A 27,423-nucleotide genomic window follows, 5' to 3' on the forward strand; every position below is an offset into this window, starting at 1 on the left:
ACCAGCTTGTGGGGAAGTCCGGGATTCCCTCCGACAAAGTAGGGATTTGCAAATGCTCTAGGAGTGAACATCTGTACCGGAGCCTGGTTAACACCTACTGCTCTTGAGTTGCAAAGTAAACCCCTAGTCTGGGCTGGAAGCCAGTCAGGCTCCAGGCAAGTGGCTGATGGCAGACTGCCCTGCCTCCGACCCCTACTGTGGGTTTCTCAGCGGTTTGACTTTGCTGGGCTAACAAATGGTGAAAGCGTTCTATAAAGTATTTGAGCTAAACGGGACAACTGGGTGCTCAAAATACCAGCTAAAAACACAAATTCTTTACCTAACCGAACATAATGTTCTATTTTCATTGTAGATGAAATGTTCTATTTTAGTTGTTCCTATTTTCATGTTCTATTTTCTGACTATAAGTTTGTTCATACTCAAAATTGTCTACAATTGTCTGGAATTAACTTATGAGAGAACGAAATGACATGAGTCATACCCACAAGAAACACTCCCACAGAGAAAGTGATGCTTTGTAAAATATTTGTAAAACGAGGCTGTCTTTCATCTTTACTGTCTTTCATCTTCCTGAAGTCTGAAATTGAAATCTTCAAGACAGGTTAAGTCTTCAACACTGACTCTCATTGAAAAACATGATTTTAATTTACAAAAGACAAAGTGGGTATACATTTGTAAACATTTATTCTCTTGAACTGAAAAAGGCTTGCATCAGTACACATTGTACAGCCTTGCGAATTGAAAAAAAGGTTCCTTGTTCATAAGTGCAATGAATCTTTCATGTCCAGTGATCCGCTGCAAACAATGAAAACACATTCTAAACCACTTGAAGAAGTTTCCAGCACTCATCAAATGCATTTCCTCAGGTGACAAAAAAATCCACAAGGAAGGGAATGAAAATAAGTGGCCTTTAATTATTGGAGGGAGATGTAAAAAAAAAAAGTGGAAGTATTTTCCTGCCTAGAATGATTCCTAGTCCCCTTTGAACCTAAGTGGTTTGATTAAGAGGCATTAAGAACATAATTTACTTTACCCTTAATATTCATACGACCTAAGTGAATAAGGAAAAGACCCTACGAGGGAGTTCTGTATTTTCTGGAAATTGTTTCTGTGTTTAGAGATACAGGGGAAGAGTAATTTTCTATTTGTGGGCTCTCCTTAGTCACCCTCCAGCCCCCCAAACACAGTGCATGGTTGTGACTTGGTTATTACACTCCTGCATTCTTTTTCCTCCAAATTCTATGTTGGGTCACACTGTGCTGGCTGCAAAAAAAATACAGGCTGCAACTGTTTGTAATCATTTTGAAGAATAATTTGCTGTACAATAGAGCTTTGGATCTGATACAAGAATTCAGAAATATAAAACAAAATAACTATAAAAGTTAGGAGGCAGTTGAACAGCATTTCCTCAGAAAACGCTGCTAACTCTGTATCTTTCTGATGTGGATTCCTACAGTCATTTGGGGTGAAATGTGTATCTTCCCCCCTTTGCTGGATCACCGGCCTGTCTTCAGAAGTTGTTAACGCCACAACCACACATCCTAGGAGTCTCTATCATGTTAACAGAAGCTCCAAATACCAAGCCAGTTAAAGATGGGCGAGGACGGGGGAATCACAAAGGCCATGGGTCCAAGGTGGCTGTTACTGAGAACTTGCCCTTTCCAAAATGTGAAAGTCATAGTGCTTCTTGCTCGTTCTCAGCTTAAACTTGTTAACCGAGTTAATCTGTTTCTTCAGAGCATTCTGCGCGGCGGAGATGGAGGGGAATGTGGCTAAGACAGTGTACGTGGAGGCCAAGTCACTGGATTTAGAGCGTTCGGGGTTGACAGTGCTGTCCCCGCTGCCACAGCAGAGGGGGTGACGACGCAGCTGGGGCTGGGACTGGGGGTCCCGGAGCCACCGGATCTTGGCGCCAATTTTAAAGAGTTCCCCAAAAAGCTTCTCGGCTTCCATGCGAGTTATTCCATCTGGTAGTTCAGTAATTTCCAAGACCTTCCCAACAACTAGAATGGAAAAGGTGTACAATTAATAACCCCTGTTACCCACAGGTGGGCAAAAAGTACTGCAGACCCAAATATGACACAGGAAATGAACAGAACTTTCTGAAACCATTCAAATCCACAGAGTTATATGTGTTACGGCCGTCTTCTTAACATTTCCTACCTGCTCCTCAGGCGGCCACACTGGCAGCCTCACGTACAAAACGCAGAGTCTGTGCAGTGGCATCTCCAAACTAGGTGTGTGATCCTGGGCACACAGTTTCCTGAACTTCGAATTCCCATTGTAAAACTGCACAGGATCTTTAAAAGAGCACCTGCCCTAACGCCCCCAAGGCTGTTGAAAAGCAAGCTAAGGTCCCGACTTGAAAACACCCTGCCATAGAAAGGCAATGTCTTTGTTCGTTCAGCCTGTCGCCTAAAGGGTGTAAGGACTATTTCCTTTCTCAAAGAATACAGAGGCGACGCGTTTCATTCTACCTGTTCCTCTCTCACAACTCTTTTGAATCCCTTTGGTCCCTTCACCCCTCCTAAACCCACCTGTACCTGAGTACTCTCAAATTCTGAAATGAGACAGAACCAAAAGAACACGTTCAAGAACCCTACATTACAGATGGCGTAATTTTCTAAGACTTTGTGCAGGACTCTAGAAGAGGAAAACCCGTTTCTGTGGTGTGGCAGTTTTACAGACTGTCAGGCCAACAGTCTGTAGAACTACATCCGGATGCCTCTTGGGGACACACCTGCTTCTCCTGCACCAAGGTCAGTGGATGCAGCTTTTTTGGCTTGTTTCCTTCCTCGGTTTCCATGCCTGTTGCCAGACTGACCCTGAAAATCCACAAATATGAATAATAAGGTTAACGATGCCACAAGATGTGATTGCAATTGTTCAACCGCGTCACGCATAGAACCAGACTCGGCCTGGGTTTTCTACTTCAGCAGAAAAACACCCACTTCCAGGCCTTCTGAATGCTGCCTCGGCGGCAGGGGCACTCTGGCCTGTCACTATCACCAGTCACTTGCCGAACAGTCTTTTGTAAGTGAGAGCGCCCAGTGGCCTCCACTGCCCCCCAATATCTGGACTGCGCTCAGGGACCCCTACTCCGCCAAGCAGCCCACCACCTTCTCCCTCTCTCTGCTCTCAGACAGGCCAGGGCAACACCGATACATCCACTGGCCCGGGCACACAGTTCTCCTTAGTGTGGTGCCAACTCGGGGGCCAGGGCACTCCACACTCTCAGCAACAAACAGAAGCATGACGCTCTGCCAACAAAGCCCAGGAGGTCAGACAGCTGGCTCTCACACCTGTTGGGCTGGTATGTGTCCGTGCAGAACAGCAGGAGGGTTGTACTGCAGGGGCTGGCCAAGTAACGGGTATCTGGCATCTCCTGAAAGTGGATAAAAAACGATTTTTACGTTTTCCTTGGGTATGAAGTACTTCTCAGTTTTCTCAGCTGTCTCAGGATGAGACGGGGAAACATGTTTAGTACAATAAAATAGTGTAGGTAGTGACATATTTTTTTAAAAGAATTAAAAGCCTCCATCTAGCCTTTAAAGAGCTGGGGTAAACTTCTGAAAGGACTAAGGACTAATAACCATGGTTATGAGGGAGGTTAAGTGGTACGAGCTGGGTAGACAGGTTAGCATGGAGAGAACAGCTCTGTAAACCTTGACATTCTATGCGAAATCCACCAAAGTAACTGTAATAGCTCATTACGCCCGCATTTTTCTCTGATGCTTAAAAATTAACAGAAGTTACATTTCAGGGGACGGAAAAAACCTTGGAAAAACATGAAGCTCTCTATCTCTCCAAATTCATTATTAATTACTATAAACGTATGCATTTATACATATACATATCCTCATACATTTTTCTAGGCTTAATCAATGGGTATACTCACATTCTAGGTCTTGGGTCTGCTCTTAAGCTCTCTTTAAATGAAAGTCTGTAACAATCTTTATAATCTAAACTTGCTTACAAAGACTGGCATAGGTCCTCAGTGTCACTCATGAGCAAGCAACCCCTTCCTAAATCAACAAGTGCGGGGTAGTCAGCATGGAGATACTCCAATTATTTTCTTTCACACATGAGTGCCTATAAGTCATCCCATGGAAAGGGCTTCATAAATGCTGACTGCAAAAGCCTTGTCCTGGAGCATAATGCTCTCATTTGTTATATTCTCATTTTATTTTAACCGTTGAGTCCCCCAATGTAGCACATTCAGTGTCTGGAGAAGGGTTATGCATAGCTGCTAGGACAGCATCTTCAGGAAATCATACAGTGCTTCTCCTGACAGCTCCCTAACAGAGGGAAGCAAGGCATGAAGCTCCTGCCACTCTGTGAGGCTCTTTTCTGATGAACACTTTTGGGGTGCCTGGGCAGCTCCCTGGCAGAATACACCCACGACATACTTGCTCCATCCCAAACAATAGTTGAAGGGAAGATATGACATGGAGGTTTAGCACTGAGATCAGAGATGCAATTTTAAGCATGAAGATGTATAAAAAAACAGTTGCAAAGAAGTCAGAGTTAAGTTCAGGCCTATGGAGCAGTAGTCTTTGCAAATACAGAGATGAGACTGTAGTCAGCAACAGCCAGAGACCCCTCCTGGTAGGCTATATTGCCACATACTGTTTCAATCCACACACTGCTTCAATTTATTTTTTTATAACGTGCTTTATTTTTCTAGTTTATTAAAGTTATTGGCTTTGTAAAAAACGTGGAAATAGAGAATTATAAAGGAGAAGTTAGAGACCACCCTGGTAATTCCATCACTTCTAACATTTTGGTGTGTATCTTTCCAGTCTTGGTTTTATGTATGTGTGCTTACACATGTATATATGTGTGCATTTTGTAATTCTTTTAAAAACCTGAGATATAATTAACGTAAAATAAAATACACATATTTAGTGTTGGGTTTGATGAAATCTAACTATTGGAAAAGTTCATGTAACCATGACCCAAAGAGAAGAGTATTTCCATCTCCTTGGAAGTTCCCTCAAGCTCCTTTTCAGTCAATTCCATATCTCATTCACACCACAATTTGAGTGCTAACATCGTAGCTTAGTTGCCTACAGTTGGATTTCATAAAATTTGAATCATGTCTTCTTTTTGTGTCTGGTTTGCTTTTTGCTTAACACGACTTGGAGATTCATCCATGTTGCTTCATGCCAGTGGTTTGCTTTGTTCATTGTTATTGCTGAGTTGTAAGGAATACTACAATTTTTTTATCCAACCTCCTGATGGTGGACATTTGGGTCATTGTCCAGTTTGGGCTGTTATAAGAAAATAAGGTTGTTATAAATGTACTTGTACAAGTCTGCACAGACTTGTTTTCATTTCTCTTGGGTAATACCTAGGGGTGGAACTGCTGCACTGTAAGGTAAGTGATTAACTTTGTAAGAAACTGCCAAGTCCTTTTCCACAGTGGTCGTACCATTTTACACTCTCACACCAATGTGTGAAAAGTTTGGGGCTTCCCTGGTGGCGCAGTGGTTGAGAGTCTGCCTGCTGATGCAGGGGACACGGGTTCGAGCCCTGGTCTGGGAGGATCCCGCATGCCGCGGAGCGGCTAGGCCCGTGAGCCACAATTACTGAGCCTGCGCGTCTGGAGCCTGTGCTCTGCAACGGGAGAGGCCGTGAAAGTGAGAGGCCCCGCGCACTGCAATGAAGAGTGGCCCCCACTTGCCACAACTAGAGAAAGCCCTCGCATAGAAATGAAGATCCAACACAGCCATAAATAAAAAAAAAAAAAAAAAAAAAAAAAAAGTTTGGTTGCTCTGTATCTTCACCAACATTTGGTTTTGTTAGTCTCTTTGATTATAGCCATTCTAGTGGGGGTGAGAGGTATTTCACTGAGATTTTAATGTTCCTTTCCCTAATGAATGAAGTTGAGCACCTTTTCAAGGGCTTCTTAGACATCTGTTTATCTTCTTTTTTGAAATGTCCATGTAACTTGTTCCTTTTTTTTTTTTTAACATCTTTATCGGGGTACAATTGCTTTACATTGTTGTGTTAGTTTTTGCTGTATAACAAAGTGAATCAGCTATACGTGTATATATATATCGCCATGTCCCCTCCCTCTTGCGTCTCCCTCCCTCCCACCCTCCCTATCCCACCCTTCTGTGTGGTCACAAGGCACTGAGCTGACCTCCCTGTGCTACGTGGCTGCTTCCCACTAGCTATCTATTTTACATTTGGTAGTGTATATATGTCAATGCTACTCTCTCACTTTGTCACAGCTTACCCTTCCCCCTCCCTGTGACCTCAAGTCCATTCTCTAGTAGGTCTGTGTCTTTATTCCTGTCCCAACCCCTAGGTTCTTCAGAACCATTTTTTTTTAGATTCCATATATATGCGTTAGCATATGGTATTTGTTTTTCTCTTTCTGACTTACTTCACTCTGTATGACAGACTCTAGGTCCATCCACCTCACTATAAATAACTCAATTTCGTTTCTTTTTATGGCTGAGTAATATTCCATTGTATATATGTGCCACATCTTCTTTATCCATTCATCTGTCAATGGACACTTAGGTTGCTCCCATGTCCTGGCCATTGTAAATTAACTTGTTCTTTAAAAATCACTCACTGTACTATGACTACTTCCCCTCTTAATGATTCTTTAAGACATTATTTTTACATTACTGTATAGAATTACTTATATGGAGATATATATCCATAATCTAATTAATCTCCTTACTAATGGACATTTAGATTGTTTTTGAACTTTTCTGGCATAGAATAAACTCTTCTGTGCATAAACCATTGTGTACGTTATCCTTAGGATAAATTCTAGGAAATAAAATTAATGGTTTCCATGTTATTTTATAATCATCTGCTTGAGTTTCTGTTCCTCCAACTAGACTGAGGGTTGATGACGATGAGGTCTTGGCCGTATTCATCTTTGTACATCTGGGGCACAGTAAGTCCTTAATATTTGTTGAATAAATTTTTGAATAAACTCTTGATATATTAGTCTAATATAGAGATTAGAAATACAAAACAGATACCACATAGCCTATTACTACTACAGAGGAACGGAGCTAAAGAATAAGTCAGTCATTTTAATTCATCATGCAATTATTATAAGTAATTAATAAATTAGGAATTAATTAATTAATTTTTTGGGGGGGCCAGGCTGTGCAGCATGCCAGATCTTACTTCCCTGACCAGGGATTGAACCCGTGCCCCATGCAGTGGAAGCATGAAGTCTTAACCACTGGACTGCCAGGGAAGTCCCAATAATTAATTATTGTGATGAAACCTTAAGGTTAGGAGAGTGAATGTAATAAATAAAGACGCCTGAGTGAGGTGAAAATGTAGTCCTGTGGAATAATGAAAGGTAGTGGTACCAAGTAAATCACAAAGTGACTGGGAATGGATGTCCTAAAATTCTCTGAGGCTGTGACTAGCTTTGCGCACACTTACCTTGCCCAGGGACAAAGGGTCTAGAAAACTGGGGTATGATGGAAAGTGGCGGTCCAGAGGGACGGACAGTTTTCAGGGTGGACAGCTGAGCTGGTGCTGGCGACTGAGCTGGTGAAATAATGGGACTACTGAGTTGAGGACTGTGCTGCAATTATATCAAGAAAACAGGTCAGCATTTTAGGCTTTTTGCAAATTTCCTTTTGGATATAAATTTTTACTCTTTCTGATTACAGATATGTACTTGTTACACCACTGCAATAGGTACTTTGTTATTAAAAAAATTAAAACAGTATAGAAATTTATAATTTCCAGTTCCCAAGGATAAACACTGGTAAACTGTTCCCATGCACGTGCACCCATACATCTGTTTTACAAAACTGGAAACAGACTATACATCCTATTTTTGAATCTTGCTTTTGTACCTTTACAATAATATTGTAGATACTTTTCCATCAGAGAATATACACATCTACTTCATTCTTTTTTTCATATTAACTGTTTATTTTAAACTTCATCCTTAAAACTGTTGCAAAAATAGTCCAAAAAAATTTCAGATTTCCCAAATGTTAATATTTTATTATATTTGCTTTCTCTCTATATATATAGTTACTTTTTTTCTGAACTATTAGAGAATGAGTTGCTCACAATACCACTCTATTTCCAAAATAATTAGTGTCTACTTCCTAAAAACAAGGACATTTTCTTATATAAATAACCACAGTGAATTATCAAAATCAGGTGACTAATGACATAATATCACATAATTTATATAATTTATTCAAATTTTGCCAACTGTCCCACTAAGGTACTTTATAGCAGAAGAAAAAAAGAAAGAAAAACTTCCTCCTTCTAGTACAGAATCCACTGTAGAATCAACTGCTGCATTTAGTTGTCTTGTCTCTTTAACCTTCTTCACCTAGAAGAGTCTGTCTTTCTTCTCTCTCATGATTTTGACATTTTGAAGATCAGTTTCTGAAGGTCACTCTGAAGACCAGTTATTTTGTAGAATGGCTCTCAACTTGGGTTTGCCTACTGTTTCCTCATCAAAAAGCTTACGATATACATTTGGGGAAGGGAATTCCAGAGAAGTGATGTTGTGTCCTTCTCAATGCATCCTGTGAGAAGGTACCTGCCATCCATTTGTCACCACAGTACTGGTGATGTTTCTTTTGACTGCTTGGTTAAGGTGGTGTCTGCCAGGTTTCTCCATTGTCAAGTTACTATTTTTTCCTTTCTAGTTATAAATCTCTCGTGGAGAGATCATAATATCTGTGAACAGAGACAATTTTACTTCTTCATTTCCAATTGGGACACATTTTATTTCTTTTTCTTACCTAACTGCATTGCCTAGAACCTCCAGTACAATCTTGGTTGGTGAAGATACTTTGGATGATATTTACCTTTTAAAATCTGTTAAGGCTTGGGGACTTCCCTGGTGGTGCAGTGGTTAAGAATCTGCCTGCCAATGCAGGGGACACGGGTTCCAGCCCTGGTCCAGGAAGATCCCACATGCCACGAAGAAACTAAGCCTGTGAGCCACAACTACGGAGCCTGTGCTCTAGAGCCCGTGAGCCATAACTACTGAGCTCGTGTGCCACAACTACTGAAGCCCACATGCCTAGAGCCCATGCTCTGTAACAAGAGAAGCCATAGCAATGAGAAGCCTGCGTACTGCAGTGAAGAGGAGCCACTGCTCGCTGCAACTAGAGAAAGCCCGCACATAGCAACAAAGACCCAACGCAGCCATAAATAAATTTATTAAAAACAAACAAACAGGGCTTCCCTGGTGGCGCAGTGATTGAGGTTTATTTATTTATTTTTGGCTGCATTGGGTCTTCATTGCAGCACATGGGCTTTCTCTAATGCCAGTGAGTGGGGGTTACTCTTTGTTGTGGTGCGCAGGGTGCGTGGGCTTCAGTAGTTGTGGCTCACAGGCTCAGTAGTTGTGGCTCGTGGGCTCTAGAGCACAGGCTCAGCAGCTGTGGTACCTGGGCTTAGTTGCTCTGCAGCATGTGGGATCTTCCCGGACCAGGGATTGAACACGTGTCCTCTGCATTGGCAGGCGGATTCTTAACCACTGCGCCACCAGGGAAGGCCCTGAGGGACAGTTTTGCTAGATACAGGATTCTTGGTTGACGGTTTTTCTTCTTGTAGCACTTTGAATATATCGGCCTGTTGCCTCCAGTCTCCAAAGTTTCTGATGAGAGACCTGCTGATAATCTTTTTGAAGATCCCTTATATGTGATGAGTTGTTTCTTTCTTGCTGCTTTTAATATTCTCTGTCTTTGTCTTTCTAAAAATTGATTACAATATGTCTCAGTGTGCATCTCTGAGTTCACATTACTTGGAGTTTGCTGAGCTCCTTGATGTTTACATTCATATCTTTTATCAAATTTGAGAAGTTTTCAGCCATTATTTCTTCAAATATTCTCTCTGTCCCCTTCTCTCTTCTCCTTCTGAGATACCCACAATGTTTATGTTGGTCCACTTGATGGTGTTCCATAGGTACCTTAGGCTCTGTTCACTTTTCTTCATTCTTTTTTGTCTGTTCCTCAAACTCGAATCATTTACATTGTCCTATCTTCAAGTTCTCTGATTCCTTCTTTTGCCTGCTCAAATTTACCAATGAATTCCTTTAGTGTATTTTTTCATTTTAGTCATTGTATTTTCAGCTCTAGAATTTTTCCTAAATGGCACAGAATTTAATAATTTACCCACTACTGAATATCAGACTTATTTTCAGATTTTCAGTGTTACGACAGAGAAGAAATACCCTTGCAAACATATTCTTGTATATTTGTTCCACAATTTTTACTAGACAAAGTTCTAGAAGTGAATTTGTGAATCAGAGGCCTTCCACATTTTGAAAAATGTCACTAAACTGCATTCCAAAAAGAGATGCATCAATCAATTTACCAAGAGTCACAAGAGAGTTTACAACTGGATATATTTGCCAACACTGCAAATTAATAGTCTTCCTAAATATCCCAATTATACAGATAAAAAACTATTTTTATATTTTTATCTGTTTAATGGCCACTGGCCATTTATAGTTTGTGAGCTAGCCTATAAGTGACCGTTGCCTTTTTTATATGATTTTGTCATGTGCATTGACAAATTTTTTTAGTTTGTCTTTAAAAAATTAAAAACCTTTCAATGTTGTAAACAAACTTTCAAGTATATAAAAGTATATACTCATCATACACAGATGAGTATAACAAATTTCCATATACTCATCATCCAGCTTTGATTGTGATATCCCCTGCTTTTTTTCTTACTAGACAATTTAAAGGATATCTTAGATTATCACAGCATTTCACTTGTAAATATTTCAGTATATAAATATTTCTATCTAACAGATAAGAACTATTACAAAAAAACCCACCTTTATCATACTAACAAAATTAACATATTTAACTGTCCACTTTTTGCTCCAAAATGTCTTTTGGCTGTTCAGTATCCAAGGAAGATCGCCATATATTGCATCTGATTGTTATAATTCTTGAGTCTCTTTTAATCTACAACAGACTCATCCTTCATTTAAAAATGCCATTTATTTGTTAAAGAAATAGGCCAATTTACCCAATAAAATATTCCACTGTACATATAAATTGCTTTATATTTTCTTCCTTTATTTTCTGTAAATTAATAGCTAGACTTAGAGAGGCTTGATTAGATTCAAGTTCAATATATTTTTTTTTTTTGCTGCACTGCACGGCTTATGGGATCTTAGTTCCCCGACCAGGGATCAAACCCGTGCCCCCAGCAATGGAAGCTCAGAGTCCTAACCACTAGACTGCCAGGGAATTCCCAGGTTCAATATTTTTGACAAGAGTATATCATAGGTGATGCTTCTAAAACACATTTGGAAGCAAATAATGTTTGGTTGGCCCAATTTAATTGATGCTACAATTGAACAGTTGCTTCAAGTGCTGTCTGCCTAATCTACCCATTTTAAAGTTCCCCATAAATCTTTTCCTAATGTTTCTGGCATTTGCTGATGATGTTTCCCTGTTCATTACTTTAACAGGATTCCAAAATAGTGATTTTTAAATTCTATCATTGCTGTTAAATTTATTAATTGTATTTCTTCCATGATGAAGAGCATTCCCTCATCAACTTTCTGGCTACAGTAAAATACATTTCATACGGGAAAGGCAGGATAACAGCTTAATTCATTTTCTTTACCAAATTTCAGATCTAGTTTATCTTCTGAATTTTTAAATTAAAAAAATTTAAATTATGCAAATGTTGGGAAACATTTAAATATTGAAATAAATTGTCTGGATATAGAGAATGTTCAAACTTCTTTACTAATTTGTTTGAGAAGATTTCAAATTTGGCGTCAAGCCTTATAGGTTGGTCAATCTTATGTAACTAAATATTGAAAATTTTTAAATTATAATAAAAGAAGCATCTTACCTGAACAATATTGTCTATACTGCTAAATTCTACACACTTTTGTCCTCTCTGGTGATCACAGTAATATTTGTTTTGCTTCCACAGTGGGGGTGAATGGGCACGAGATTGTGGATTGTTTGGTACACTGAGCTGCATCATCACCATTCCGCCACCAGCTGGTGGAGGTGGCACAGCTGAAAATCAGAATCAGGACACTGCAATTAGCAAACTTTAGCAAATAGCTGGTATCTTTAAACACCAAGATAATGGCAATAATTTTACATCTCTGAACAAAATTTTACTGCTATTTATATAAGCCAGATTTAAACTCTAATGCTTATACTACAAGTGCTGTGTTTAAAAAGACACTGAAATTGACTCTGTAGACCTAAACACCTCACTTATCCTCAACACAGTAAGTCAGGAAAATCCAATTATCTACAACAAGACCTAGTATAGAGTAGGACAATTGCTATATGATCTATAAAAGTGCTTAATTTTTAAAATAAATTCATTTTCAAACGAGCATTATTCTAAATACATAAAGGAACACTTTGGGAAAAATTAGTATCCTACAGAAATTTTGACATACAGAGAAAAGTCGTCTTTTGAGTGAATCAGTTTCATGAGGTGGGAAAAAGTTTGGGATACAGGAATCAGAAAGCACAATTTCAGTGCCCTGAAATGTCCTATAACTCTGGGGAAATTATTTTTCCTCTTTTATTGTATTTTCTCATCTGAAAAAGGCTAGGAAGACCTCCTTGGCTGACTTTAAAGAGTTATAATTAATCATATGCATGTACAAACACTGCTAGCTGTACAGCACATGTGGACTACAATACCTACCTTCTTATCTGACTTATTTCTGCCATGGCACTGGTACTGCAGCACCACTAGTATTCAGAATGTAACTCTGCCACTCACCACTTCAGTGTAAGGTAAGGTGCCCTGTGCCCCACCTCCAGGGCCACTGTTTGCATTGCAGTAATCGTAATGGTAGTTTCCAATTCCCCAGAAATAGCACCACCCTGACCTGGCTAGGCACACCACAGAAGGGCTGACTGCTTAGGAACATCTCAAGGTTCTCGTTGGCCACAGCAGCCCATGCTGATGCAGCCACTATTAGTCATGTATTTGATAATCATTTATTGTTTCTCTGCTTCTTTGAGATTACATATGTCAACAGATCATTACAATAAAATATGATAAAGGATTGTTTAAGACACTATGGAAGCAGAGAAAATGAAGCAACAAACTCTGTTTTAAGGACTGAGGAAGGCTTTGTAGAAGAGGTGATTTCTGAGTCAAACTTCAAGGATAAGCAGGATTTTGGCAAACTGGATGGCGGACAGGCATTCCAGGCGGAGGGAAGAACAGGTACAAAAGTATCTTTGGCATGAAAGAGCACAGCATATTCTACAAATAGAGTTCTGTATGACTTGAGCATATACGTATAAATAGAAGGCTTAATTGCTAGGGAGTGTAGATGGAGAATCTATATAAATTTTTAATTCAGAGGAATGACATGAAGAGACATCTGTTTCAGGACAGTGATTCTTGAACTGTGTATATATGTGTGCATGTGTTGTGGAGGAGGAAAGCTGGACGTGGGGCAACATGAAATAAGCAAAACACATAAGAAATTACTGTGAAGAAGGCATGAAAAGAACTGACCAAAAGTAGAGGCAGTGAGGAAGGAAAGACAGTACAAGCTTTGAGGAAATGGTGAAGCCTTAGTGTGAGAGGGGAGAATGGAAGAGAGTTATAATTTTGCCATTTGTATTGGTCCCTAGATAGAAGGTGAGGAAAGGGAGGCAGGAAGAGGGAGAAATATTAAATCTAGTGCCTCTGACACATCCCTGAGTAGCAATGTCCAGCAGGCAGTTGGCTATGTGGTCTTGTCTTGGCAGAAATAAAACTTGGGAGACGCTGGCAAAAAGCCGTTGTTGAAACCGAGGAAGTGGTTGGACTTCCGAGGAAGAAGCTGAAGAGTAATGTGAGAAAGTATCGCAGAGAACATCAATACTTATGAGGCAGGCAGGAAGGAGAGCCTGAAGAAGAGAATCGGAGTGCAGCAGCAGTGGTAGCAGGGGAAAAGGAAGAAGTGGACGGAACCTGTTAGCTCTGATTTCTCATGGCACCCTGAATACTTTGGGTACATTTCAGCACCTAACAAGTTGAAAACCTTTTTCTAGAAATGTCCAAGAAACTTATTTCTCAAATGGACAAACCATTGCCTTCTTTTTTTCCAATTGTCTATTCATACCTGCACACTGGTGGCCTTGAAGCTGCTGGGAATTGCATGGTGAAGTAGTTCGAGGCAACTGTACTTGTTCTGATCCTGGAGGCTGCAAGTAACCTACTGAGGAGCTATGGGGAAAAAAAATCAAACATACACAAAAACACAGCACAATGAGATGGAGATGACTGCAAAGATCCTTTGAATGAACAGTCCTATAAATTTATTTAAATAAAATTATTTTTCAAGTAGGTCAGCTTAGTAAAAGTCAAAACTAACTCTTTTCTAAACAGAGTTATAAATAATTACTTTTTGGATAAAAATCACTTTGTTTTTGACAATAACACAGATTTAAAAAAATAACTCCTGATTTCATTGCTCTTATTCTTTTACAACTTATTCTAAATATGATTTGTGTACTGTTCAAATAATTATTTTAAAAAGAAGAAAAATAACTCACTAATTTTACAAAATAAAAAGGTACTTTATTTGGATCTCACTAAGCTATATTTTAGAAGAGAGAATATGCAGTTAGACAATGATGAGACTCAGAAAAAAATACGTTATTCCCTAAAAAATGTGCTAAGGACATAAGGTACTATCTAAGGAATAAAATAAACAATAGAACATGATTCTGACATATTCTAATAGAAATACTGAAAAAAATAGAAGGCTGTTATTGTAAAACCATTAAGCTATTACTGTATTTTTCAACGGTTAGTCTTTGAGAATCAAACTAATATGGGATTTGTCATAATATGTCTTTAAAGTTTTCTCCATTTAGCAATTTCTTTCAAGAAAATAGTGAAAATCATAGAGCAATACCGTGAATTCTTTCTGAGAATTCTCAAGGAATCAGAAAGCTTAATTTATTATAAAACCCTGTTACCACCCTTTTTTAATCATTTAAATCAACTTTCTTTACATGGTATTTTATTTCTTAATCTAGCTTTAACAACTTTTTGCATTTACATCTCACATAACTGCATCAAAAATACTACATGAGATCCAAGTACTGAATTACAGAAAATACAGGGAGACATGTTAAACAACACGATGATGACACAATCAGTCAAATCCAGACTCTGGGAAACTCTACAAGACAAATGTGTGAAAACATAAGCAGTATTTGTGAGGTAGCTGGTAATACAAAGACCAACTGGATATTGGATATAATTAAGAAATTAACTGTTAAATTTTTTAGAATGTGAAACAGTACTATTAAGTTAGGTAGGTTGAAAAAAACCTTTTAGGGATACCTATACTGAAATACTCGTGAATGAAAATAATATGATACCTGGGTTTATTTCAAAATAATATGGGAGGAGGAAGAATAGAAGTTTAAATGAAAACAGATTAGTCATTAGTTGATAAATGTAGAAGCTAAGTGATGGGTACATGGGGGTTCAGTACACTTCTGTTTACAATTATGTGTATTTAAAAATGTCTGTAGGGACTTCCCTGGTGGTCCAGTGGTAAAGAATCCGCCTTCCAATGTAGGGGACATGGGTTTGATCCCTGGTCCGGGAACTAAGATCCCACATGCTGTGGGGCAACTAAGCCCGCGTGCCTCAACGAGAGAGCCCAAGTGCTGCAAACTACAGAACCCACGTGCTCTGGAGCCCTTGCGTCACAACTACAGAGCCCACGTGCCCTGGAGTCTACATGCCACAACTAGAGAGAGAAAACCCGCACACCACAACTGGAGAGAAGCCCAGGTGCCACAGCTAGAGAGAAGTCCACACGCTGCAAAAATAAGCCTGCGCACCGCAACCAAAAAAAAAAAAAAAGAAAGAAAGAAAGAAATAAAAGATCCTGCACGCCACAACAAAGACCCGAGGCAGCCAAAGAAAAAATAAATAAATAAATAAATAAAATAGGGACTTCCCTGGTAGCGCAGTGGTGAAGAATCTGCCTGCCAATGCAGGGGACACGGGTTCGATCCCTGGTACGGGAGGATCCCACATGCCTCAGAACAACTAAGCCCGAGCACCACAACTACTGAGCCTACACTCTGGAGGCCGCGAAGCCACAACTACTGAAGCCCGCACACCTAGACCCTGTGCTCCACAACAAGAGAAGCCACTGCAATGAGAAGCCTGCACACCACAACGAAGAGTAGCCTTCGCTCGCTGCAACTAGAGAAAACCCGCACACAGCAGTGAAGACTCAATGCAGCCAGAAATAAATAAATTTATTAAAAACAAACAGGGCTTCCCTGGTGGTGCAGTGGTTGAGGGTCCGCCTGCCGATGCAGGGGACGCAGGTTCGTGCCCTGGTCTGGGAGGATCCCACATGCCGCGGAGCGGCTGGGCCCGTGAGCCATGGCCGCTGGGCCTGCATGTCTGGAGCCTGTGCTCCGCCACGGGAGACGCCACAGCGGTGAGGAGCCCGCGTACTGGAAAAAAAAAAAAAAAACCCAAACAAACAAAAACATTAAAAAAATGTACCAAGGACCTTAAAAACAGTCATATCTTTTGATCTATTAATCCCACTCTAAAGACCCAATAAAAATGAAGAAATTCAAGTTGCTCACCAGGGTTAATAAATTACTGTATATTCATAAAATCAAACATTAAAAATTATATTTACAAAGAAATTTTTAATGACGTGAAAAACCCTACACCACACGAACAAAAAATATCCAATAGGATCACAACTATGTTAAAACTACATACAAAGACTTCCCTGGTGGCGCAGTGGTTAAGAATCCGCCTGCCAATGCAGGGGACATGGGTTTGAGCCCTGATTCGGGAAGATCCCACATGCCGCGTAGCAACTAAGCCCGTGTGCCACAACTACTGAGCCCGCGTGCCACAACTACTGAAGCCCGTGTGCCTAGAGCCCGTGCTCTGCAACAACAGAAGCTACCACAATGAGAAGCCCGTGCACTGCAACAAATAGTAGACCCGCTCGCTGCAACTAGAGAAAGCCTGTGCGCAGCAACAAAGACCCAACACAGGCAAAAATAAATAAATACATAAATAAATGTATTTAAAAAAACCAAAAAAAACTACATACGAAAAGAAAAAAGATTGAGAGAATAATATGAACATGACAGTAGCAGTTAACTTAGGGTTGTGGGTATATTGCTGATTCTTGAAACTTTATACTCTTTTTGCATTTTCCAAAAATGCACACATGCATTTAATAATTATAATCACTAAAAATACCCTATGAAAACTGCCTGAAAAGTTCAACTTTTAAAATGCTGTATCAGGGATTTAGTATCAACTAATAATCTGAATCTCCTTCAGAAGTCTTCAGAAGTCACAGTATGCCCTGTGAGGACAATTACACTAATCTTCCGAAATATAAATCACCTTCAATTCATTTGAGGGGTAGACTTCAGTCAGGTTTGCTGTCTGTGGAAGAAAATATTAGCTTTCTGCCTTATAAGCTTTTTGCAATTCAAGGTGACTTCTACCTTATGTATTTTTGTGATGAGGATATCTAGCTAGGACAATATAAACAAACCCTCAACCAATTAGAATTTGACCAAACTATATGCTCAATTAATGAAAATAAATGTCAAATAAAACTTTTACTGTACAATATTTGGAGTTTTCCTTACATGCAAATGGCCAATTTTTCTAGGCTTTCTGGTTAAATGTTTATATTCCTATAAGTATTCATTTGTAGCTCACCTATTTCCAATGTGAAAGATTAAAAAAAAACTGAGTATACTAAAAAACAGAGAAGAGAAAACACTTAAAAGCAAAACAGAAATGGTGTAGGGACATCTGGGATAAGATTGTTGTGTTCACTGAGAACCGAATCTACTTTGTGTTTCCTGGCAGCTAAGACAAATTGGTGAACCCAGAGGATTATAAGACTCTGCCAGGAAGATAAAGGAAGCAAACATTTAAGCCTCTGGCAGACGCTGGGTTACAGGCATATCATAATTTTATTCTATGATGAATTTAAAGCATGTAGTTAATTATAGAGGAATTTAGTCCTATGATAGAAGACATGAAATGCAGTTCATAATTTTATCAGGAAACTGAGAAGCTGAGGGGCAAATCTTGCCCGAAGAGAGGATTACTTCCTGTTAAAAAATAGGTAGGATGTAGAATTACTTACAGTAAGGGCTAACATTTTCCTTAAAATGAACTTTGTATTTTTCAAGTACTTGAATGAGACCCAAGGGTTTGCACTGCACATTTCACATAAAAGATGCCTTTGGCTTGAGAAATATAAGGGTAGCTATTATCAAACACAATCAACCACAAAGATATCTGTGGTGCTCCTGGGAGAATGACTGAGTTTGAGAAGGGCCATATTCTAACCACCCCGCTAGTATAAACTGGTTATTATCAAGCAGCTCTGTCAGTGCAGAGCTAACGGATATATCACTTTAGTAGCTCACGGAAGTGGTAGCAAACATTCACCAAACAGTAATTTTAGCTTTAGTATAGCTGATCCTAAGGTGCTCTTTTTAACAATAACTTAGCTGCTTATTAAGTCTGTGAGACCATAAAGTTGTCACTGGCACTGAGGACCATGCTTGTATGCCTGTGTGATACAGCTGAAGAACAGGTATCTCATTCCTCAAACAGCTGCATAAAATCTTTTAAATATAATTTCAAAAGACAGGATGCCAGAACAGTATAATTCCTTCTTTTTTGAATCAAATTTCACCAATTAGAGACTGACTTCTGGCACGACAGCATGAGTTTACCGATCTGCTCTCCCCACTGAAAGTGGTGAAAGCTATAAAAAAGCAACCACTGCAAACCTATGGAAATGATCCTAAGGATGAAGAGCAAACCAGAAACATCTATTCAAGAACATGTATGAAAACTCAGTAAGAAAAGTGAGTTTGGGGCTTCCCTGGTGGCGCAGTGGTTGGGGGTCCGCCTGCCGATGCAGGGGACACGGGTTCGTGCCCCGGTCTGGGAGGATCCCACATGCCGCGGAGCGGCTGGGCCCGTGAGCCATGGCCACTGAGCCTGCGCGTCCGGAGCCTGTGCTCCACAACGGGAGAGGCCACAACAGTGAGAGGCCCGCGTACCGCAAAAAAAAAAAAAAAAGAAAAGTGAGTTTGATATTTGAACCAATACTACTCCTTCCTGCCCCTCCCAGTTTAGTGAGGTACAGACTCTACTCCAGACAGCTGTAGCCAAGAACACAGAGCTCCCTCTCCCCACAGCACCAGAGGGAGGCTTTCTTCCTAGGAGGAGTGGTATGTCAGCTTTCTCATCCTGCCCTCAGGTACCTGCTGCTGAAGCTAAATCTGGGGTGAATGAGCATGAGAGGCGGGAACTCCTTTCCACCTAACCTCCACTTGTACAACAGAGGGTCTACTGTGGGTGTGATATGCAGAGAATACTGGGGCCCTGGCCTGATCACCCTTGCCCCAGCTCCTGAAGTGGTGATTTTTCACACCAGGAGAGGTAAGCCAGTGATCCTAGGCTGTGGTCTCCCCACCCTCTACCAAGTGCTCAGCTCATAGGATAGGGTGTCACTTTTAGAGAAGCTAATCACTGTCCAAATCCCCAGCTTCTGAGCCCTGGCTCAAAGATTTTTCTGGGGAGAAAAGAGGCTATAAAACAGCACCTAATGTATTCTCCAAAGAACTGTCTTTTTAAAAATTCATTTATTCATTTATTATTTTTGGCTGCGTTGGGTCTTCATTGCTGTGCGTGGGCTTTCTCTAGTTGCGGCAAGCGGGGGCTACTCTTCGTTGTGGTGCGTGGGCTTCTCATTGAGGTGGCTTTTCTTGTTGTGGATCACAGGCTCTAGGCACACAGGCTTCAGTAGGTGTGGCACGCAGGCTCAGTAGTTGTGGCTTGTGGGCTCTAGAGCGCAGCCTCAGTAGTTGTGGCACACGGGCTTAGTTGCTCCGCAGCACATGGGATCTTCCCGGACCAGGGATGGAACCCGTGTCCCCTGCATTGGCAGGCAGATTCTTAACCACAGTGCCACTAAGTAAGCCCTCCAGCTTTTATTAATTACAAGTAATACTGCAGTGAACATCTTTAGCACTATCCTTGCACCTTTGTGCTGGTATTTCAACCAGATAGATTTGTAGAAATAGAACTACTGGATTAAAGGCGGATTCTTAGCCACTGCACCACCACGGAAGCCCCAAAAGAACTGTCTTTAATTGCAACAGAGTGGGACGAAGTTCAAGCCTACAGGTGCTTTCAGGAACAGTAATGATTGTGGTAAAGACAACTGGGAGGAGATTCAATATTCAGGCTAAACTGTAGGCTTGCTAGTTTGCAAGAGGGAAACAGGTAAAAAGACAGCAGGAATGAGCCTTCCTTATGTCAGAATAAAAATCAAATATTGACTACAGAAACTTTTTCATCAAAGGAGACAGATTTTGATTGAATTACCTTGTAGAGCAATTTATGAGTCAGTGCATTATTGAAAACAACAGAGTAATCAGCTAGCAGTTAGTGGATGTTGTCAAGGAAAAACAGAGTCCAACTGAAACCACTGTGATTCCAGGATGACTGTGAGAATACCCAAAATAGTTTTCCCTGCTTGAGGAAAAAAATCAGAGGCTGAACATTTGCTGGTGGTGGGAGGTTTAAATAGACTTCATTAAAATAATCCAGTCAATCACTAAACAAATTAACAAGTGAACAACAATAACCAAACCTGCTACAATACATTATCTAAGATGTCTAATTAAAAAAAAAATTACAAGGCATGAAAATAAACAGTAAAGTGTAACCCATACTTTGGATACGAACAGGGAACAGAAACTGCCTGCGAGAAAGAACAGATTTTTCACATTTATCAGAAAGGCCGTAAAGTAGCCATTATAGACATGTTCATAAAACCAAAGGAAACCGTGCATAAGGAAGTAAAGAAGGAATGGTGACAAGGTTGCATGAACAAATAGAGAATATTGGGACTTCCCTGGTGGCACAGTGGTTAAGAATCCGCCTGCCAATGCAGGGGACACGGGTTCGAGCCCTGGTCCAGGAAGACAGATTAAAAGAGATTATATAAGTTAAAGAACAGAGAGAAAAAGGAACACAGAAAAAAGAGCTTCAGAGAAATGTGGGGTGTTGTTAAACAAACCAACACATGTATAATGGGATTATCAGAGAGGAGAGAAAGCAGCAGAAAAGACATTCCAAGAAATAATGGCTGAAAACATCCCAAATTTATTGAAAAACAATAACCTACTCATCCAGAAACCTCAACAAACTCTAAGCAGAATAAATGCAGAGATCCAAAGAGATACCATAGTAAAAATGCTGAAAGTCAAAGACATGCAGAAAGAGAAAAATTACTAGTTACTTATAATGTAACCCCAGTAAGATTAACAGCTAACTTTCCAGCAGACAAGATGAAGGTCAGAAGGCGGTGGGAAAACATATTCAAAATGGTCAAGGGAAAAACCTGTTAACAAAGATTCCTATATCCAGCAAAGCTATTTTTCAAAATGAAGGCAAAACTAAGACTTTCCTTAGTAAATAAAAACTGTGAATTTGTTGCCGGCAATAGGCACTTTACAACAGGCACTAATTAGAACAAACACAAAAAGATAAAGAGTAAGTATTATGGACTGAATGCTTGCATCCCTCCCAAATTCATATGTTGAAACCCTAACCTCAATGTAATGGTATTTGAAGATGGGGCCATGAAGAGGTAACTAGGTTAGATGACATCATGTGGGTGGAGCCCTGGTCCAATGAGATTAGTGCTCTTATAAGAAAAGACATCAAAGAACTTGCTCTCCCTCTGCTTGCACAGGCTGAAAAAAGGCCAAATGAGCCCACAATGAGAACGTGACTATCTGCAAACCAAGGGGAGAGCCCTCACCAGATATCAACCCTGCTGGTACCTTGATCTTGGATTTCCAGTCTCCAGAACAGTGAGAAAATAAATTTCTGTTGTTTATGCCACCCAGTCTATGACATTTGGTTATGGCAGCCTGAACAGACTAATACAACAAGAACAGGTAATTATGTAATTGGAAAGACTGTAGAAATGCATATTTTCCCTCCTTTCTTCTGATTTTAGAGGCAACTGTATAAAATAATATGTATATAATGTAATGTTGGGCCTATAACATGTACAAATGTAACATATTTGCCAATAATAGCATGAAGGATGTGGGTGGGAACAAAGCTGTATGGGCTAAGGAAATGCCTACTGATGGTAAGGTAATAGTTATAACAATGTATTGTGTTTGTAATATTAATATAATATGTATAACAAGAATACCAGAAAAAGGGGGGAAAGAGAATAGAGCAGTGTAGCAGTAACTTTTCTTTATAACACTAGAATTAAGCTAGTGTAAATCAGAAGCTGACTTGGATAAGTTAAGATATATATGGTAAATCCTAGAAAAACCACTAACAAAAAACCTTCTAGAAAAGTAAAATAGAAAGAAAGAAATTAAAATGCTACATTAGGAAATATTCATTTAATGCAAGAGAAAGCAGGAAAAGGAAGAATAAAAAAACAAACACAGGAGATAGAAAACAAAAAGCAAAATGGCAGACATAAGCCAAGTACATTAATAGTAACATTAAATGTGAATGGATTAAATGATTCCATCAAAAGACAGAGATTGTCAGGATAAAAATGATCCAACTATATGCTGTCTACAGGAGACACAAAGGCTGAAAATAACAGGATGGTAAAAGATATATCACACAAACAGTAACCACAAGAAAGCTGGTATGTCTATATTAATACCGACAAAACATACTTTAAAACAAAAACTGGGGCTTCCCTGGTGGCGCAGTGGTTGAGAGTCCGCCTGCCAATGCAGGGGACACGGGTTTGTGCCCCAGTCCGGGAAGATCCCACATGCCGCGGAGCAGCTGGGCTTGTGAGCCATAGCCGCTGAGCCTGCGTGTCCGGAGCCTATGCTCCGCAACGGGAGAGGCCACAACAGTGAGAGGCCCACGTACCACAAAAAACAAAAAACAAAAAACAAAAAACAAAAACAAAAACTGTATGAGATAAAGAAAGCATTTCATAATGAAAAAGGGTCAGGCAAATATAGTAGTTGTAAACATATCAGCTCCTAGTAAAGGAGCACCAAAATACACGAAACACACACTGAAAAGAATGTAAGGAGAAATATACAATTCAATGATAGTAGTTGGAGATTTCAACATTCCACTTTCCTTTTTTTGGCCACACCGTGTGGCTTGTGGGATCTTAGTTCCCAGACCAGGGATTGAACCCAGGCCCACGGCAGTGAAAGCAGGGAGTCCTAACCACTGGACTGCCAGGGAATTCCCAACACTCCACTTTCAATAATGAATAGAACAACAATTCAGCAGATCAACAAGGAACAGAAAACCTGGACAACACTATAAACTAACTAGACCTAAGAGACATCTACAGAACACTCCATCCAACAATAACAGAATATACAATCTTTTCAAGTGTACATGGAATATTCTCCCGATAGACCATATGCTGGGCCATAAAATGAACCTCAGTAAATTTAAAAGGATAGAAATAATACAAAGAATGTTCTCCAACCACAATGGAATGAAATTAGAAATAAATAGCAGGAAAAAACTTGGGACACACACAAGTAAGTAGAAATTAAACACCACAATACTATGTTACCAATAGGTCAAAGAAGAAATCAAAATAGAAACCAGAAAATACTTTGGGATGAACGAAAATGAAGATACAACATGCCAAATCTTATGGAATGCCACTAAAGCAGTGCTTAGAGGGAAACTTATAGCTGTAAATGCCAATATTAAAAAAGAAGAAAGATCTCAGATTAATAACCTACACTTCCATCTTAAGACATTGGGTGGAGGGCTGGGGGACCGATCACCAAGCCAAAAGCAAGCCAAAGGAAGTAAATAAGAAAGATTACAATGGGAATAAACAAAATAGAGAACAGAAAAACAAGATGAAAATCAATAAAAACCAAAAGCTGGTTCACTGAAAAGATCAACAAAATTGACAACTTTTTGTTAAATTGACCAAGAAAAAAAGAGAGAAAACTCAAATTACCAGAATCAGAAATGAAGAGGGGGAGATTACTAGACTACAGAAATAAAAAGGATAATAAAATAGTATGAACAATTGTATACCAAGAAAATACACCAAATTCCCAGAAATATACCAACTGCCAAAACGAACTCAAGTAGAGACAGATAATCAGAATGGATCTATAACAAATGAAGAGATTGAAGTAGTAATCATAAAACAACTTACACACACACACACACACACACACACACACACAAGCCCCTGCATAGAAGGTTTCATCACTGAATTCTATCGAACATTTAAAGAAAAATTAACAATAATTCTTCATAAACTCTTCCAAAACATAGAAAAGAACACTTCCCAACTCATTCTATATTACCCTAATACTAAAACCAGACAAAGGCACCACAAGACAACAGACCAGTATCTCTTATGAATATAAATGCTAAAATCTGACCAAGTGTGATTTATCCCAGGAATGCCAGGGTCATTTAATATCTGAAAACCAATTAATGTAATACATTATATTTTCTCAACACGATACAGAGTACCTATGAAAAATCCACAACTAACATCTTTATTAAGGTGGAAGACTGAATGCTGTCCGGTCATGAAGAAGACAAGGATGTCAGCTCTCACTACTTGTATGGAACAGTGTACTAAGCATTCTAGCCAGGGCAATAAGGCAAGAAAATGAAATAAAAGGTACCCAAATTGAAAAGGAAGAAATAAAACAATTTCTTCACAGATGACAAGATCATGTATATGGAAAATCCCAAGAAATCTATTTAAGAAGTATTATAACTAGTAAATGAGTTCAACAAAGTTGTAGGATACAGAATTAATACACAAAAATAATCTGCATTTCTATACACTTCCAATGAACAATCAAAATGAAATTAAAACAATTCCATTCATAGTACCACCATGAAGAATAAAACACTTAGGAATAAGTTTAATAAAACAAGGGAAAAATTAACTCTAAAAACTACAGAAACATTGTTGAAAGAAATTAAAGATCTAAATGATTGAAAAACATCCCATGTTCGTGGAATGGAAGAATTAACATAGTTAAGATGCCAATTCTCCAAATTAATCTACAGATTTGACACAATCTCCATCAGAATCCCAGTTGACTTCTTCCTATAAATGGATAAACTGATTACAAAATTCATATGGATCTGCAAGGGACCCAGAATAGCCAAAACAATCTTGATAAGACAACCAAACTGGAGGACTCACACATCCTGATTTCAAAACTTCATCAATACAGTGTGGCACTGGCAGAGGATAAACAGATTAGTAGAAGACACTGACAGTCCAGAAATAAACTCAGACATCTGTGATCATCTGATTTTCAATAAGGGTACCAAGACCATTCAATGGGGAAAGAACAGTCTTTTCAACAAATAGCACTGGGAAAACTAAATAGTTATGCGCAAAACAATGAAGTTGGATGCCTGTCTCATACCATATAAAAAATTAACTAAAAATGGATCAAAGATTTAAATGTCAGACCTAAAACTATAAAATTCTTAGAAGATATAGACATAAATCTCTGTGATCACAGACCTGGTAATAAATTCTTTGATATGATAGCAAAAGCATGAGCAACAAAAGAAAAAAAGATAAAATGGACTTCATCAAAGTGAAAACCTTTTGTACTTGAAAGGACTGCATCAAGAAAGTGAAAAGACAACCCACAGAAAGAGAGAAAATATTTACAAATTATGTATCTGTTAAGGGACCTGTACCAGAATATATGAAGAACTCTAAAATTCAACAATAAAGACACACAACCCAATTAAATTGAGCAAAAGTATCTGAATATACATTTTTCCAAGGAAAATATACAAATGGCTTAAAAAGCACATGAAAAGACATTCAGTATTATTAGTCATCAGGGAAATCAAAATCACGAGATATTACTTCACACCTACTAGAAAGGTTATAATAAAAAAGTCAGATAATTAACAAATATTAAAGGATGTGCAGAGGACTTCCCTGGTGGCGCAGTGGTTAAGAATCCACCTGCCAATGTAGGGGACACGGGTTTGATCCCTGGCCCGGGGAAGATCCCACATGCCGCGGAGTAACTAAGCTCACGCGCCACAACTACTGAGCCTGCACTTTAGAACCTGAGCGCCACAACTACTGAGCCCATGTGCCACAACTACTGAGACCGCACACCACAACTACTGAAGCCTGCACACCTAGAGCCTGTGCTCTGCAACGAGAAGCCACTGCAATGAGAAGCACGTCCACCACAATGAACAGTAGCCCTCACTTGCTGCAACTAGAGAAAGCCCGCGTACAGCGACGAAGACCCAACGCAGCCAAAAATAAACAAAATAAAGTAAATAATTTATATAAAAAAAAAGAAGCATGTGGGGCTTCCCTGGTGGCGCAGTGGTTGAGAGTCAGCCTGCCGATGCAGGGGACACGGGTTCGTGCCCCGGTCCGGGAAGATCCCACATGCCGCGGAGCGGCTGGGCCTGTGAGCCATGGCCACTGAGCCTGCGCATCCGGAGCCTGTGCTCCGCAACGGGAGAGGCCACAACAGTGAGAGGCCCGCGTACCGCAAAAAAAAAAAAAAAAGAAAAAAAGAAGCATGTGGAGAAATTAGATCACTCATGCACTGCTTATGGAAATGTAAAACGTTGCAGCTGCTTTGGAAAACATCATCCTCAAATGATTAACATACAGTTACCACATGACCCAGTGATTCCACTCCTAGGTATATACCTAAGAGAAATGAAAACAGATGTCTACACAAAAATGTACAAACTAACGTTTACAGCAGTAGTCAAAGGTGGAAACAACCCAAATGTCCATCAACCGACAAATGGATAAACACAATGTGATATATCCCTACCATGGAGTATTATTCAGGTATAAAAAGGAATAGCCTACTGGTAATATGCTACAACATGGATGAACCTTAAAAACATTATGCAGAGTGAAAGCAGCCAGTCACAAAAGACTACACATAATTCCATTGATATGAAACGTCCGTATCAGGGAACTCTACAGAGACTGAAAGTAGATTAGTGGCTAGGAGATGATGGTGGTGGTGGAGGGGTTGGAAGGTGATAGCTAAAGAGTATGGAGTTTCCTTTTTTCCCCCTTCATCAGTATATTCACATTAAAAATTTAAAAACTGTGATGAAATACACATAGCATACAATTTGCCAACTTAATCATTTAAGCATATAGCTCACTGCCATTGAACACATTCACATTGTTTCACAATCATTATCACCATCCATCTCCAGAACTCTTCATCTTGCGTAACTGAAAGTGTACCCATTAAATGGCAACTCCCCATTTCTCCTTTCCTCAGCCCCTGGCAACCATAATTCTACTTTCTGATTCTATTCATTTGATGACTCTAGGTAACTCAAATAAGTAGA

The 27,423-nt window shown here is 39.6% G+C and overlaps 1 protein-coding gene across 11 annotated transcripts in view; it reads right to left on the minus strand.

Annotated features, from left to right (window-relative positions):
* Nucleotides 1-667: 667 nt before the first annotated feature.
* Nucleotides 668-27,423, minus strand: part of R3HDM1 (R3H domain containing 1) — a 114,236-nt gene continuing 87,480 nt past the window's right edge. For all 11 annotated transcript variants that reach the window (XM_081241591.1, XM_081241596.1, XM_081241590.1 and 8 more), the window contains 6 exons: nt 14,096-14,199; nt 11,851-12,023; nt 7,429-7,573; nt 3,303-3,385; nt 2,741-2,825; nt 668-2,003 (listed from right to left, as the gene is read on the minus strand). In XM_081241591.1, the coding sequence (XP_081097717.1) occupies nt 1,642-2,003; nt 2,741-2,825; nt 3,303-3,385; nt 7,429-7,573; nt 11,851-12,023; nt 14,096-14,199 (952 nt within the window). In that variant the 3' untranslated portion in view covers nt 668-1,641. The remainder of the gene's footprint in view (nt 2,004-2,740; nt 2,826-3,302; nt 3,386-7,428; nt 7,574-11,850; nt 12,024-14,095; nt 14,200-27,423) is intronic.

Source organism: Mesoplodon bidens (assembly GCF_964165515.1).
Source record: "Mesoplodon bidens genome assembly, chromosome: 8".
Lineage (NCBI taxonomy): Eukaryota > Metazoa > Chordata > Mammalia > Artiodactyla > Ziphiidae > Mesoplodon > Mesoplodon bidens.